General features: G+C 41.1%; 1 protein-coding gene and 1 long non-coding RNA gene across 12 annotated transcripts in view; one reads left to right on the top strand and one right to left on the bottom strand.

Annotated features, from left to right (window-relative positions):
• Positions 1-12993, top strand: part of ablim3 (actin binding LIM protein family, member 3) — a 45843-nt gene that overhangs the window by 18067 nt on the left and 14783 nt on the right. For all 11 annotated transcript variants that reach the window (XM_080306518.1, XM_026188990.2, XM_080306509.1 and 8 more), the window contains 2 exons: positions 5662-5845; positions 9928-10043. In XM_080306518.1, the coding sequence (XP_080162644.1) occupies positions 5662-5845; positions 9928-10043 (300 nt within the window). The remainder of the gene's footprint in view (positions 1-5661; positions 5846-9927; positions 10044-12993) is intronic.
• On the bottom strand, positions 1849-5671 carry LOC145431127 (uncharacterized). Its single transcript, XR_013911474.1, has 2 exons — positions 5150-5671; positions 1849-2981 (listed from the first exon to the last, which is right to left on the bottom strand). It is a non-coding gene; the product is annotated as an uncharacterized LOC145431127 (long non-coding RNA).

The following is a 12993-nucleotide window of genomic DNA, read 5'->3' as shown; positions in this document are numbered from 1 at the left end:
GTTACAGTGACAGACAGAGCAAGGGAAGGAACACTGTAAAAAAAAGGCGAGGTTGTGTTGAGGTACAGCTCTGTAGTGGTGAGAAGAGAGGGTGCAAATTGAGATAAAGCGGAGACTTTGTGCTCAGAGCCACAAAAATTTGGAAGCAGTCTTGAAACGGAAAGTCACAGACAGAGAAGGGGAGAAATGGGGGGGGTTTAAGGAGGTGACGGACTATTTTAGAGTTCCGTTTTGGGCTGACTTTCAGAAGGGAATTTTAATTGCGTCTGTTGGCTGGAGATAAATACCCAATCAGGCAGACCCCCCGTGGATGCCTAATCAGTGCTGTTATAATGACCACAGCTGCAGACACCAGCCTACATGTTAACCTCTAATAAGGAGACTTATAATCTCTAGATGCTTCCTGCACGGCCCCAGAATGAAATACATCAAGAAGACAAGCGTCATCCTTTGGTTTCCCTCATTAGCATGTCATTCAGGGAGAGAGCATAAAACAAGCAAATAAATGAAATTAAGTGTTTGATCTAATTTGGTTCTGCAAAGCTCGTCTTTATTTAGGCATTTAAATGACAATAAATCTCCACGTCTCCACGGAATAATACACATTTCTTACACAAACAAACAAAACAGTCTTTTTATTGCCTTTTGAGTTGTGCACATCGATGTGGGACGTGCACAGTAAAAATCCTCACGGTCTATTCAGAGGATATTAAAGCAGACCAGAAAAGTTTTCAGTCAGTTGTGCTGGGCTCTTGTTTTTATGGGTGTGTGCCCGCACCCATGTGGTGCTGGTTGTGTGGCTCTAACCAAAATCTTTCTTCTTAAAGCCAAGCTGGGCCACAACTGTGCAGCAGCAGCAGAGACACCGGATTCACTCCCAACTCCACCCACTGTGCTGGCACCTAAAATTCTGAGGGATGAGCTTAGAAAATATGCTTGATGGTCACAGTTGAATTGGGAGTACTTGGAAAGTAGAAGGACTCCTTCTGAGTAGGCTTGTAAAAGTGGAAAGCTTTTTAGGAAAGTGTTATGAATGGCACTTTTTTTTTTCAAATATCTAAAAAGTGTAATTTTCTTTTGGTTACTCACTCAGGTGCACATTACAAAGTGATTACCCTGTTAAAGCAAACAAGCAATACTTGTAGTTTGATCTGATGTAATGATTGATTCGTAGTAATAGGCATGTTTGTAGTTACAGAAATATTGTGGAAAGTCTTTAAATCCAATAAAAAGAGTAGCTGCAAAAATTCTCATTTCATCATTAATGTCTGCTAAAGGTTGTTTGTTTAGGTTAGAACTATATAAATCAGAACATGGTATAATCCTTTATGTCACAATTACAGTAACAGAGAACCTGGCTACAGATCATCAGATTATGAAAGACGAGGTTTGGTATTTACAGCTTCCCGTTCAACTAAAGCTTCTCCGAATGAGTTACCACCAGTACCACCACCACCTCATCACTCAAACTGGGACCTAGCTGTCTCTAGGGCAACCGTGGAAGGTTTATATCCTCCTGGCAACTGGGTAAGGGGGGAAGTCCTTTGCAATGCAACCGGCTTATCGCCTGAAGAAAACAGCGCGATAAGCCAACAGGTGAACCACACATCTCTCCCGTCCAATCCAGGCTGAGCTGATCAGTTCAGCTGGCTGTGGTTCGATCCAGCATCCATATGCTTATATATACAGTGCATTAGGCTAATTGAGCAGATTTCACTTATTTAGAAATCAATCTGGGCCAAGACTGAAAAGCAAATCATTTTGAGAACGAGGGTGGAGAGACTGAGGAAAAGGAAAAGAGAGAGGCAAGCGAGAACCAGACGAAATGAATCCAGTCATTGACTTCAATTTAGTTTGAGAAGATGAAAACATTGTTTTTATTAAGTGATTGGCATTTCAAGACACAATGATTTTTTTTTCCATGGTGAAAACATTAATAGAGTGGAAATATTTACCCTCTCATTCCCTTTTTTCCGTAAAGGAACTGGATAGCCTGTGATTTGGGTTTCTGGTAAGAGCCTTAGTAAGTCTGGCTCAAAATGCAGTCGAGGCACTTTTTGAAGCTATGTGCCATTGTTCAGTGGTTCTGGAAATGTGGTTGGCGCAGGCACACACACACATTTATATAAACAAGCTATTTTATATCTGAGAGCTGTGGATCTCCTTATGGATCTTCTTATGCTCCTCTACTGCAAATCTGCACCCACTGTGCCTCAATGCCAATGACCTGTCAAAATGATAAAGATCTGCTGCGATCGCATCTCAGTGTGCACGCTGTCCAGTTCTGTCATGCTATCTCTGCATACGCAGTGTGCCACCTCATCGGGGATGGATTTATGTGTCTCCATCCTCCTGAGGGAGATTGTTTTGTTTTTAAGTGAGGGCCCATTGATCTTTTATTACACCATTAAGTCAATGTGCTCCACTCATAAACAGCTTGAGATTAAATGAGCCCCTTTGAAGGGTTTATGTGTATGTCTGCATGTCTGTGAACTCTCAGCCTGCCAACAAAAATTGAAAACTGGGCGGCTGTAGGGAGCCAAGTACTGCCTAGAGCAGTCTGTAGTATGTGGCCAGTATAAATCCATTTTACATCAGTAAGTTATTGGTATTGAAGGTGATTCATTCCATCGTAAGAAGAGTGATGCCTTGGTAAATGAAGATATTTATTTACTGTGGCAGTCATTTAGCAGCAGTTAACCTGATACTGTTAACCTACTGATTTTCCCTAAAGCTTATATTTCCTTTACATATGATGATGATAGTCAGTGGTTTGGCTTCAGTGTAGAAACACAGGAGTTTCTCATGCATCCAGAGTTTCACAAAATAACATCATGGCATTCATATTTCAATGCATTATTTTTTTTTCACAGTTATTGAGGTCAGGGTCGTGGTGGGAGGCTGTAGCTTGTTCCAGCTGTCATAGGACAAAGGGTACATCTTGGGTAGGCCACCGCTCCATCATCGGCTGATTAAAGCATCTGAGTGAAAATTAAACACACACAGAAACACACACACTGGAGTTCAAATTTAGAAACATGGGAGGCAAATGCTGGATGTGTTTCTAACTCACTGACCATTGCTTGCAAGACCTCCTGCTTCACCAGGGACATGTGATGTATTTCTGCACAGAGTCTGCTCTGGTCCAACAACACCACAAGTTCACCTGTCTTTTGGAGGTCATTTATGCAAGAGTCTCTGTGTTCAGCAGGTGATGTTTCCACATGGAACAAGCACCATAACAATATCATGTCAAAAAGAGTTTATTAATACTTACCAGCTCAGACCTACTGCTTATGGTGTTGATATAGTTTTTAATACATAATTTCCTGACATCATAAACACTGAATATTCTGTCTAGGTGTAGTGATAATTTAACAGTCACTTAACGTCCTGGAGGATGGGTTTTGTTTATTCTAACTGCTGCTACATGTTATTAGCTACTTTCACGGGACTCTATGCACTCCTGTGAAAATTAACTACACGTCATGATTTAGTATCTTGTAGAACCACTTTTAGCATTTGGAATAATTGTTGTTTTGGAGGAATTTTGGCCCCCTCTTCTTCACAACAATGCTTCAGTTCATTGAGGTTTGCAGTTGTTTGTTTATGCACCACAGCATTGAGGTCTAGACTTTGACTGTGCCACTGTAGCACCTTGTTTCTTTCATTTTCAGGTGGTCTGTTGTAGATTTTCTGCTGTGCTTGGGAATCACTGTCCTGTTGCATGATCCAGTTTCAGTAAAGCTTCAGCTATAGGACAGATGGCCTCACATTTGAGTCTAGAATACTTTGGCATAAAGAGGAGTTCATGATTAGCTCAGTAACGGCTGTGTGCCCAGGTCCTAATTGTACTGTCATGAAACTTAAGATCTAAAATGCTAACTGAGGTCTGTAAAGTCTGAGATGTAGCGCTTTTGTTTTTTCCAGTTCCACTGAGCATTGCAAAGTCTGACCTCTCGATGGGAAGATTTAGGGATTGTGTTAAGACACATCTGAATGCTCCTAAACAGCAAACTGTCACAACTTCTGGTTTCATAGAGGAGGTCACACTTGATATATGATCACCTATTCAAGTGCATATAGAAGAAATCTGGTGATACTTAACCTCTTGAGGCCTGTAGAAGCAGTAATGGTTTACTTAGTTTTTCCGTTATGCACAGAACTGCATAAAGTCACTTTCTTTTTCACATGACTGTAAAGGTCTAAGATATAGAAAAACACAGATTGTACACTGAGTCTCTGAGTCAGAAATAATCAATTGTTATGAATAATGAATTAAGTTACCACTCCTTTGCTATGTGCATATAAGCACACAACTCACTTGCTTTGGGGATACACATATGGATTCTGTAAGGGAGCCTATAAAGCAGCAAGGAAAGACTTCTACAAACAGCCTGAAGCATGAAATTCAACTAGAATTAAATTATGGTTTGTGACATTACCAACCTTAAACATGCAAACTGACATTTTGAGTTCAGTCTGATGTGTATGGACATGTGTTCACACTGAAATCTGGGGAAAAAAACATCAGGTTTCGATTCAGGTTTTGTTATGAATGTAGAAAAAAGACCCCTATTTGATATTAGACCAATGTTTAGTGAGAAGTGTTTAGATAAGAATGATGGCTGGCTCCATCTGAAGCTTTGCCATCTGAACTGTTATAGTGGTTGCTGCTATGTTACATGATAATTGTATACTATACAGAAGTCTAATTACAGTGCCCGTGTCAGCAAATGAGTAATTACTGGGTCAAAGCTATAATGCCGAAAGAGAGGGTGAAGTTCAGCATTGGCAAAACTGCCACTCTTTATGTTGGTTTCAAGAATTTCTCATTTGGCTAAAACAATAAAAGAAACCCAAAATGTTTATACAAGTACCTCTCTAATGACCTTTATTAGTGCAATATGTATCAGGTAATAATAGTTTTTTCAGTCAGATGTTCCAGTAATTGTCAGCCTTTTCTGTTGGTTAACTGCATAGGAAGAAACTAGAGACCACGCCGGCCGCTGATCTGTGAAAATGCCTCTTGGCTATATTGTTACACCCACTGGAATTCCCTCTCAGTTACACAGCAAAGGGCTGTAGCACGTACTGTCTGCTTAGGATCCACAATATATAGAAACACATACACAAACTGAGCACTTACCTTGTGCATACACAGCAAGAAATGTTGATGTCTTCTCCAGTGAAATGTAATGAGACCGTAGTGGATGTCCTGATGATGTTGGGAGCTTGTGGTTTGTTGTTTTGTCTCCTTCTTCACATTGTTTAGCACAAAATGACTTTTCCACTGATTATATAATTATATTCCCATCACTGCAAATTGGCTCACCACTGTCTGGAACTGAATAACTTCCCTAGCAGCCGTGTGTGAAGACAAACAGACACACACAGCACAACCAAGCACACGTATACACACACAAACAGGTAAAAAAGGAGGGCGCTCAGACTGAATGAAAAACGTGCTGACTGAAAAAAAACATGTGTTGGTAGAGGAACAAAACAGAGAAAAAGAGCAGATGACAGATAAAGAAAAATGTGTTCTCTTAAAGCGGAAAACCAAAAATAGAAATAAAAACAGACATATAGAATTCTGTTTTGTATGCCTTACTGTTTCCAATGGCCCACTTTTCCTGTCTCTCACCATTCTGTCCACAGTGTGTAACTGTGATTTAGCACAATCTGGCTTCTTCCAGAAGAAGGGCGAATACATCTGTACAGCAGACTATCAGCGTTTGTATGGTACACGCTGTGACCGCTGTGACACCTTCATCACGGGAGAAGTGGTCTCTGCTCTGGGACGCACGTACCACCCCAAGTGCTTTGTCTGCAGTGTTTGCAGGTATGTATATTCCTTCTCAAAACACACACACAATACTATATACAAGTATGTATTCTGATGATGTTTATGTGCACCCAAAAGACTAAAGAAGAGCGCAAGAACTTTATTCTGAAATATGAATTTTAGGTCAAGTGATTGATGACTTCCGTCCATCTGTCCACAAAAAGTCATAACAATTGCTCGTCGTCCTACAGTAGTGGTCAGAATTTTATCTGACCGATCGTGGCTCAAGAGTTGGCAATTTGTCTTGTAATCGGAAGGTGTCTGGTTCGAGCCCCGGCTCCGACAGTCTCGGTCGTTGTGTCCTTGGGCAAGACATTTCACCCGTTGCCTACTGGTGGTGGTCGGAGGGCCCGGCAGCCTCGCCTCTGTCAGTGCGCCCCAGGGCAGCTGTGGCTACAATGTAGCTTGCCATCACCTGTGTGTGAATGTGTGTGTGAATGACTGAATGTAGTGTAAAGCGCTTTGGGGTCCTTAGGGACTAAGTAAAGCACTATACAAATACAGGCCATTTACCATTTAAGGGGCCTTCACCCACAGTTTGCCCAAGGTCAAGGTCACTTTCATCATTTGCACACAATTTGTCACTCCTCCTAGAGTATTAGTGTATTTTTGGCAAAACATCACCTAATGGCCCTTCACCCAAATTGTGCTCTAGGTTGCGCTGTAGTTATCTTGAGAAATGTATATTATATTATATTATATTATATTATATTGTATTATATTATATTATATTATATTATATTATATTATATTATATTATATTATATTATATTATATTATATTATATTATATTTGGCCACTTTGGAAGATGTAAAGATGATACAGAGTCTCTTTTTGCTCTGCTTTGGTTTCCACCGATTCAAAATGACATAACAATGTCTGGCTCATTACCGGCAAAATGCTGTCCTCATCTGCTAGGCAATGTTAACCAGTTATTGCAAAACAGAAAATGTATTATCACTTATGTGGATATTTTCCATCGACTTTATTGCGTAACATTTTATTTGATTGTATTTGATGGCTTGGGCCCCAGGAAGACTACCAACCACTGTTGTGGAAGCTAATGGGGTTCCTTATAAATAAACAAATTTCATGTGATTAAAAGTTGCCTATGCAACAGTTACCTTAGTTATTTTGGATTAGCTTGGAATTGGATATGTATGATTATAACAAATAAACAGTATAATATTGTTATTGGTAGCTACTATTTGCAGCATGCACTCAGCATGCTGCTTTATGTATTGCACAAAAGATATGTGAGACCTGCCGGTTGACTTCTTTAGAGTATCTGTGCTTTTCTCAGTCTATTCTGTGAGACTTCATTAGTAATTTGTTAGAGAACAGCATGATAGAGACGACGGGAAATAGCAAACAGATTGTGGAGGCACTGAATAAGAAACGCATGACTGTTTTTTACTTTTCGGCTATGAGTCACTATTTTCAGCCTCAAGACCTGAAGTGACGCAGCAAAAGTTGCATCTTTAAAAACAAGAATTGGCTAATTGACTGACTTTTTTCATGGAGGATTTAATAATTAACTCATGATTCATCTTCTGAATGTCAGCAAATGTGTGATTGGAAAGCTCAAGTGTAGGAAAGATAGAAAGCTGACCTGGTGTATCGCACATTTAGGTTTAGTAAAAGTAGGTCATCTCTCCTATGAACTCCATCAGTGTTCATGTGAAGCTCCTTCAGAATGAAATCTCAGCATCAATGTTGGCTCCTTTCTTTATTTTATTTAACCGTGTCCCTCGCTTTCGCTTCAGAGCATGCTGCATATATGGGATAACCTGTCTCTCATTTGCACCCTCTCACTTGCTGACTGGTTTTTAATGTGTTGTTTACATTATAAGGATCTTTACTAACAGTATCCAGAGTAAATCATATTGTAGTGGTTTACACATTCCCCTAACAAGCGAAAGATCCCTGCTTTGATCCTGGGAGAAGACACAAATCCCTTGCGGGGTTGCGTTCGGAAGGGCATCAGGGCGTAAAAAATCTGACAAATCAAACATGCAGAGTTTCCTGCTGTGGCGCCTCCTTGTGAATAAGCGAGCAGCCTTTTAGCTTACTTATAGTATCGTCTTCCAGTAGAGTAGAGATTGTTGTCGGGTATCTGCTTGACATTGCCTGATAAACACACATTCTGACCCAGCAGCTGTGGGCAAAAGACAAAAAACAACCCCCCCCCCCTTCCAAAAAACTGAAATGATACCAGCAGGACAGAGACAGGCAGTGGAGCAGCGCTGGCAGTGACAGTGATGTGTGTGTATGTGTTGTCAGTGTATGTGGAGTAAACTAGAAGAGACAGCAAGAAGCCAAAGGGTGAATCTCTTCTTTCGTGCTCCGTCTGCCCCCTGTCACATTGCTGACTGTTCCATCTTGTACGTCCTTTCTTCCCCTCATCTTTCACTCCTGTCTTCCTTCTGGACGCACCTCCTTTGCTCTTGCTTCTTCTTCGTCATTCGCATTATTCACAAATAATAATCTTTGCGCTCTTTAATCATCAGCCACATCGCCCTCTCTTCCTTTGTCTCCTCATCATTATTCCACTTTGACTTCTTTGTCATCACTGCTTCAGCTTTAATGGAGTCCGAATGCAAGTTTCACTTTTACACGTGAACGTATTTTTAACGCAGTGGTGATCAAAGCAAGAGGACATACCCCTAAAGCCAGAAATAGCTTTACTTTTTTGGCCAGTTAAGAAAAAGAAAGCATTAAATATGTAAACAGAGTAAATTTTTAAAGCGCTGCAAAGGGCTGACAAGGCAAGAGTGTCTTGAGGGAGTGAGAGCAACACACAGGTAAAGACAAGGTCACAAATGCGCGGAGATGCTTTTCTGCACCATCACAGCATTTCTGGTGCTTCGTTCTGCTGAACTATACAATGTGAATGCTATGTTCAGACATGTAGAAGAGATTTAGTCTGTCGTGCTTGGAGCTGGACACAAATATTCGCATGGACACATGTCTGAATTTTAAAATGTGCAGTTAACCTCTGGAACAGCCGAAGAGTGACATTCAAAATAAAGCCTTAGTGAAATCACTTTCCAGCAGCTTGTGTTTACCATAGCTTTTGTTGCATAATTTGTGTATCTGCAGCTCAGCTCTCATGTTTGGATGGTGTCCTTTTGTGAATAAAATAAATGCACAGAGGAGCAAGTCTCGAATATGTTGTTAGCAAAGACACACAGAGAGAGAAGACTTTATACATGGTCTGAGCACCTTTAAGTGACTACATGGATGTGCTGCACTCATGTGTGCTGACTGGGGCCTCTACTGGAGACTCAAGCCTCCCTCTGGGTCTTGGCTCCGGCTCCAGGGCTCGGTGGGGGAGTAAAAGGATTACTGCCATCTATGTTTTTTACACAGCCTTCTCTAAGCCTTTTAGCTCCCCATTCATTCTCATATCGTCCCTGGTCATAAGGAAATCAATCTGTCTCCTTTGAAAAGAGAGGAAAGCGAGTCAAAACAGTGCATCGTGATGTGGCAAATTTGATTTCATTGGTGTTGCCTGGTTGTCATATTCTCCGCCTGTCAGCAGGCACATGTTTTTGCTCTTCTTTCTTTCTTTGAAGCCTTGAAAATGGTGACCTGGTGGCGTCAGTGTAGGGAGGGCAAGCTGGATGGCTAGACTGAGAGAGCAATAGGCAATTAAAATTAGTATGCGCTCCACAAAGTCTCCCTAATAAGTTTTTATTCTCACTGAGAGAGCCAGTTTTCCTTTCAGAAGCCTGTCGCATTATCGCCTCTTTAATCACAGAGCAGCCAGGTGCTCCTGTAACAATCAGCATCCTATTAACTCATCATCACAACAGTTTGCAAATGTATTTTCATTTGCAAACTGTTGTGCAATGAAAATGTATTTTCAGTTTCATAGAGGATGTCGGACCGCATTCAGCTTGTGTCAGCAGGATTATGGCCTGTCTGTCACCGAATCATGTCTCTGCCAGCACCCATTTGTTATTTCAATGAATACAGTAGACTTGGATGTAAACACAGAATTACTGCAGGCGTTTTAACGCCCATTGTGCTCCGCTTTCTAATTCTCTTGTCTGTCTTTTTTTTTGCCTCCTCAGTAAACCCTTTCCAATCGGAGACAGGGTGACGTTCAGTGGAAAGGACTGCGTGTGCCAGCAGTGCTCCCACACACTTGTCAAGTCAAATGAACCGATCAAGATCCACGGGCCCAGCCGTAAGTCCAGCGCCCACCCCGCTCTGTCCGTTCTGTTTAGGGCCACCAGGCGCTACGGTGCGCTAAAGCTAATGCGACATGTCCACGAAGCCTACTTTGCTCATTTAGCTAATCGTGTGTCTGTCAAATCAGCGGAGTGACCTGCCGCGTTGATCTGCCAGCTGAGAATTATGCAACACAAACAGACACATAATCCACCTGCCAATTTCCAACATACAGGGTTTAGTGGTTTTGTTCACTGCATGCTCACAGTTGTTTATTAACAGGAATCATGAGCCTGCTACCATGTGTGTTACTAGATCTTTGACTGCATATAAAAAATGAATCTAGCCTTAGTGATGTTGGGTTTGTGACTGTTTTAAAGACTCATTAAGTTAATGTCAAAGTGCTTTAATCTCACATTCTATCTGAAGGGCACCAGATGGCGATAGCTATAACTACAAAAAGACTTCCAGTCCTAACGAACTGTGTCTTGTGAACAAGCTCTTGCTGAGTCAGTCACTCATTTCGAGTCAGATTGAATAAAAAATGTGGTCTGTTTTTTAATCTCAGTCATACTGTGTTTTAAAATTTAGGATTATCTGTGGTAGGAAACCACTAATGGCTAATGGTTTGTCATGGTTTGAGCAAGCAGTTAGACCAAGCTGGCAAAGGTGTTAACGCTCATCTAGATGCTTCATAACAGAACTTTCGAAACCTACAGGTGATGTCACCTGCATCCATCTTATTTTACAGTCTATGATAAAATCTGAGGATGAATGACAGGAAGTAGAGACTAAAGTTTTTTTTTAAGATGGTTGGTTTATTCCTGGTACCAGAGCTGGATGATCTACATGCAGTAGCAGAGAGGAGTTGGTGTTTAAGCTCTGTCTTGGAAGTCTCCCACAGTCTGCACAGTCATCCTGCTGGCAAGAGTAGCCCACTCAGAAAAAGTCCTAATAATGACAGAATATTTCAGCGAAGGTCACAGAGAGCTCCTCCTTCCTCAGTTCATTCAGATATGCGTAATTCCTCCTTCTGCAAATCCTCCACAACTGTTATGCAGGAATTTCCCAGAGGGATTATTAGTAAAGTTATTTTTCTCCTTCTCGTTATTTAAAATGACAAATTACTATGATACAGCAGCAGGATAGTGACTGATAGTGAATCATTTGTTAAGCATAGCATACAGACAGCAGTCTGCTGCTCAGTGGCTGTGCAGTAACAACAGATGGCGTATAGGCAGTGAACAACAGTCCTCCCCAAATTGCTCCATTCAGCAGAATAAAAATCGAACAGCTCCCCAGGTACATGTTCATCACTCTGTCTTATGAGGATGCAGTGTGTGTGGACGGAATAGGGCACACGCACTAATGCACTGCCTCATTTTGCATAACGATCGGGATATTTAAGAAGGTAAATAAACGCTTAGTTTGCAGAATTCTTAGAGGGAAAAAAAGAAAAAAAAACAGAGCTAAGTAATTATTAAAGTTTTCTCATGCATACACCATCCATCCATCCATCCATCCATTCGCTTCCGCTTATCCTTTTCAGGGTCGCGGGGGGCACTGGAGCCTATCCCAGCTGTCATAGGGCGAGAGGCGGGGTACAACCTGGACATGCATACACCAGTGGAAGCAAAATATAAAGAAATGAGGGGCGACATAAGATTTTTTACACAGTGCTGTAATTAACCGTGGATTCGAATTCATTTCATTCAAGATTTTAACGTGATATATTACAGTGGGGTAAGAGCTTAGTGTGTATGACATGAATCCAACTTCCCCAGTTTTGTTGGGCACCTTTGTTGCGTATCAGCCCCCTCGCCTACTCCTTTCATTTTCTTTTCACACTACCCACACAATAACAAACACACCACCTTACATGATTGATGAGGCTATATGTTTTGGGTCATAAGCAGTTACTTTTTTAAAAGTTTTTTTGGGGCTATTTCTGCACTTTGAGAAGTGTGTATTCACACACGTTCACCAAAAAACAAATTATATATATAAAAAATGAAATTAAAACTGAATGTATTTTAAGGTCTGAGCCAGGTGCGCATGGCTAAATAAGGCAAGTTGTGTGAAGAAGAGCCATACCATTTACCATTTAAAAAACTGCTTTGACATCACAGATAAAGCCGTGGTGAGCAGCAACATTCCTGCATTCTTTATTGTACATTTTTATGCGTCCATAGCCGGCTGCTCTTTATCACAAACATTGGTACGTAATTTTAGATGATCTAATACCTATTTCATCCAGTGGCTGAAATCAGAAGTGTATAATGACTCAGTAGAAGAACGGTCTGGGACTAAAATCCCAGCCCTTTTACACTCAGCACAATCACCACTAAATCACTTTTTAAGATTGATTTGGACACCAGAAACCCAGCCTGCACTGCACACTGCAGTTTTTCACTACAAAACACAATTTGTCTTGGCTGACGAAGCAGACTGGAGTGGTCCCTAGAGTGACTTACTCTCTTGTGTAACAGAGCGGGTCAAAAAGGTTAAGCTAAAACCAAGCCTCCATCTAGTACAAACAAACAGAGGGCTGACCCTTTTTTAAGCCTCCCGACGCTCCTGTTGGTCAGTAACACCTGCTGAAGCATCTTTCTGAGGGCAAAAACGATGCTTGTATAATCAGCAATTAAGCTAATGTACTTCAGGCCAGAGAAAGGTGAACTTTGGTATCAGAGAACCTTGCTGGTTGTGCAGCTAGTGAGCTGTGTGTGGTGGTCTGTGGAGACGAGTGTGTGCTTTGCTGATTTACCCTTTTTTGATTTACATGAACTTTTCAGTTTAGTGATGAACTCCTGCTTTTTGTTGCATTCCTTACTTATCGGCTTGCCCGTATCTCTTAGTTTAACTAGTGATAGAAATTTTAATAAAAACTTTTAATTTAACAATTTTGCCTCCCTGTCTCCTTTTTTTTTTTTTAACCCGGACACTTTTTGTTACTTTCCCACATC

Source organism: Astatotilapia calliptera, chromosome 2 (assembly GCF_964374335.1).
Source record: "Astatotilapia calliptera chromosome 2, fAstCal68.1, whole genome shotgun sequence".
In the NCBI taxonomy this organism is placed as follows: Eukaryota; Metazoa; Chordata; class Actinopteri; order Cichliformes; family Cichlidae; genus Astatotilapia; species Astatotilapia calliptera.
The sequence above is the reverse complement of the archived record's forward strand: the minus strand, read 5'-3'. Positions and strand labels throughout refer to the sequence as shown.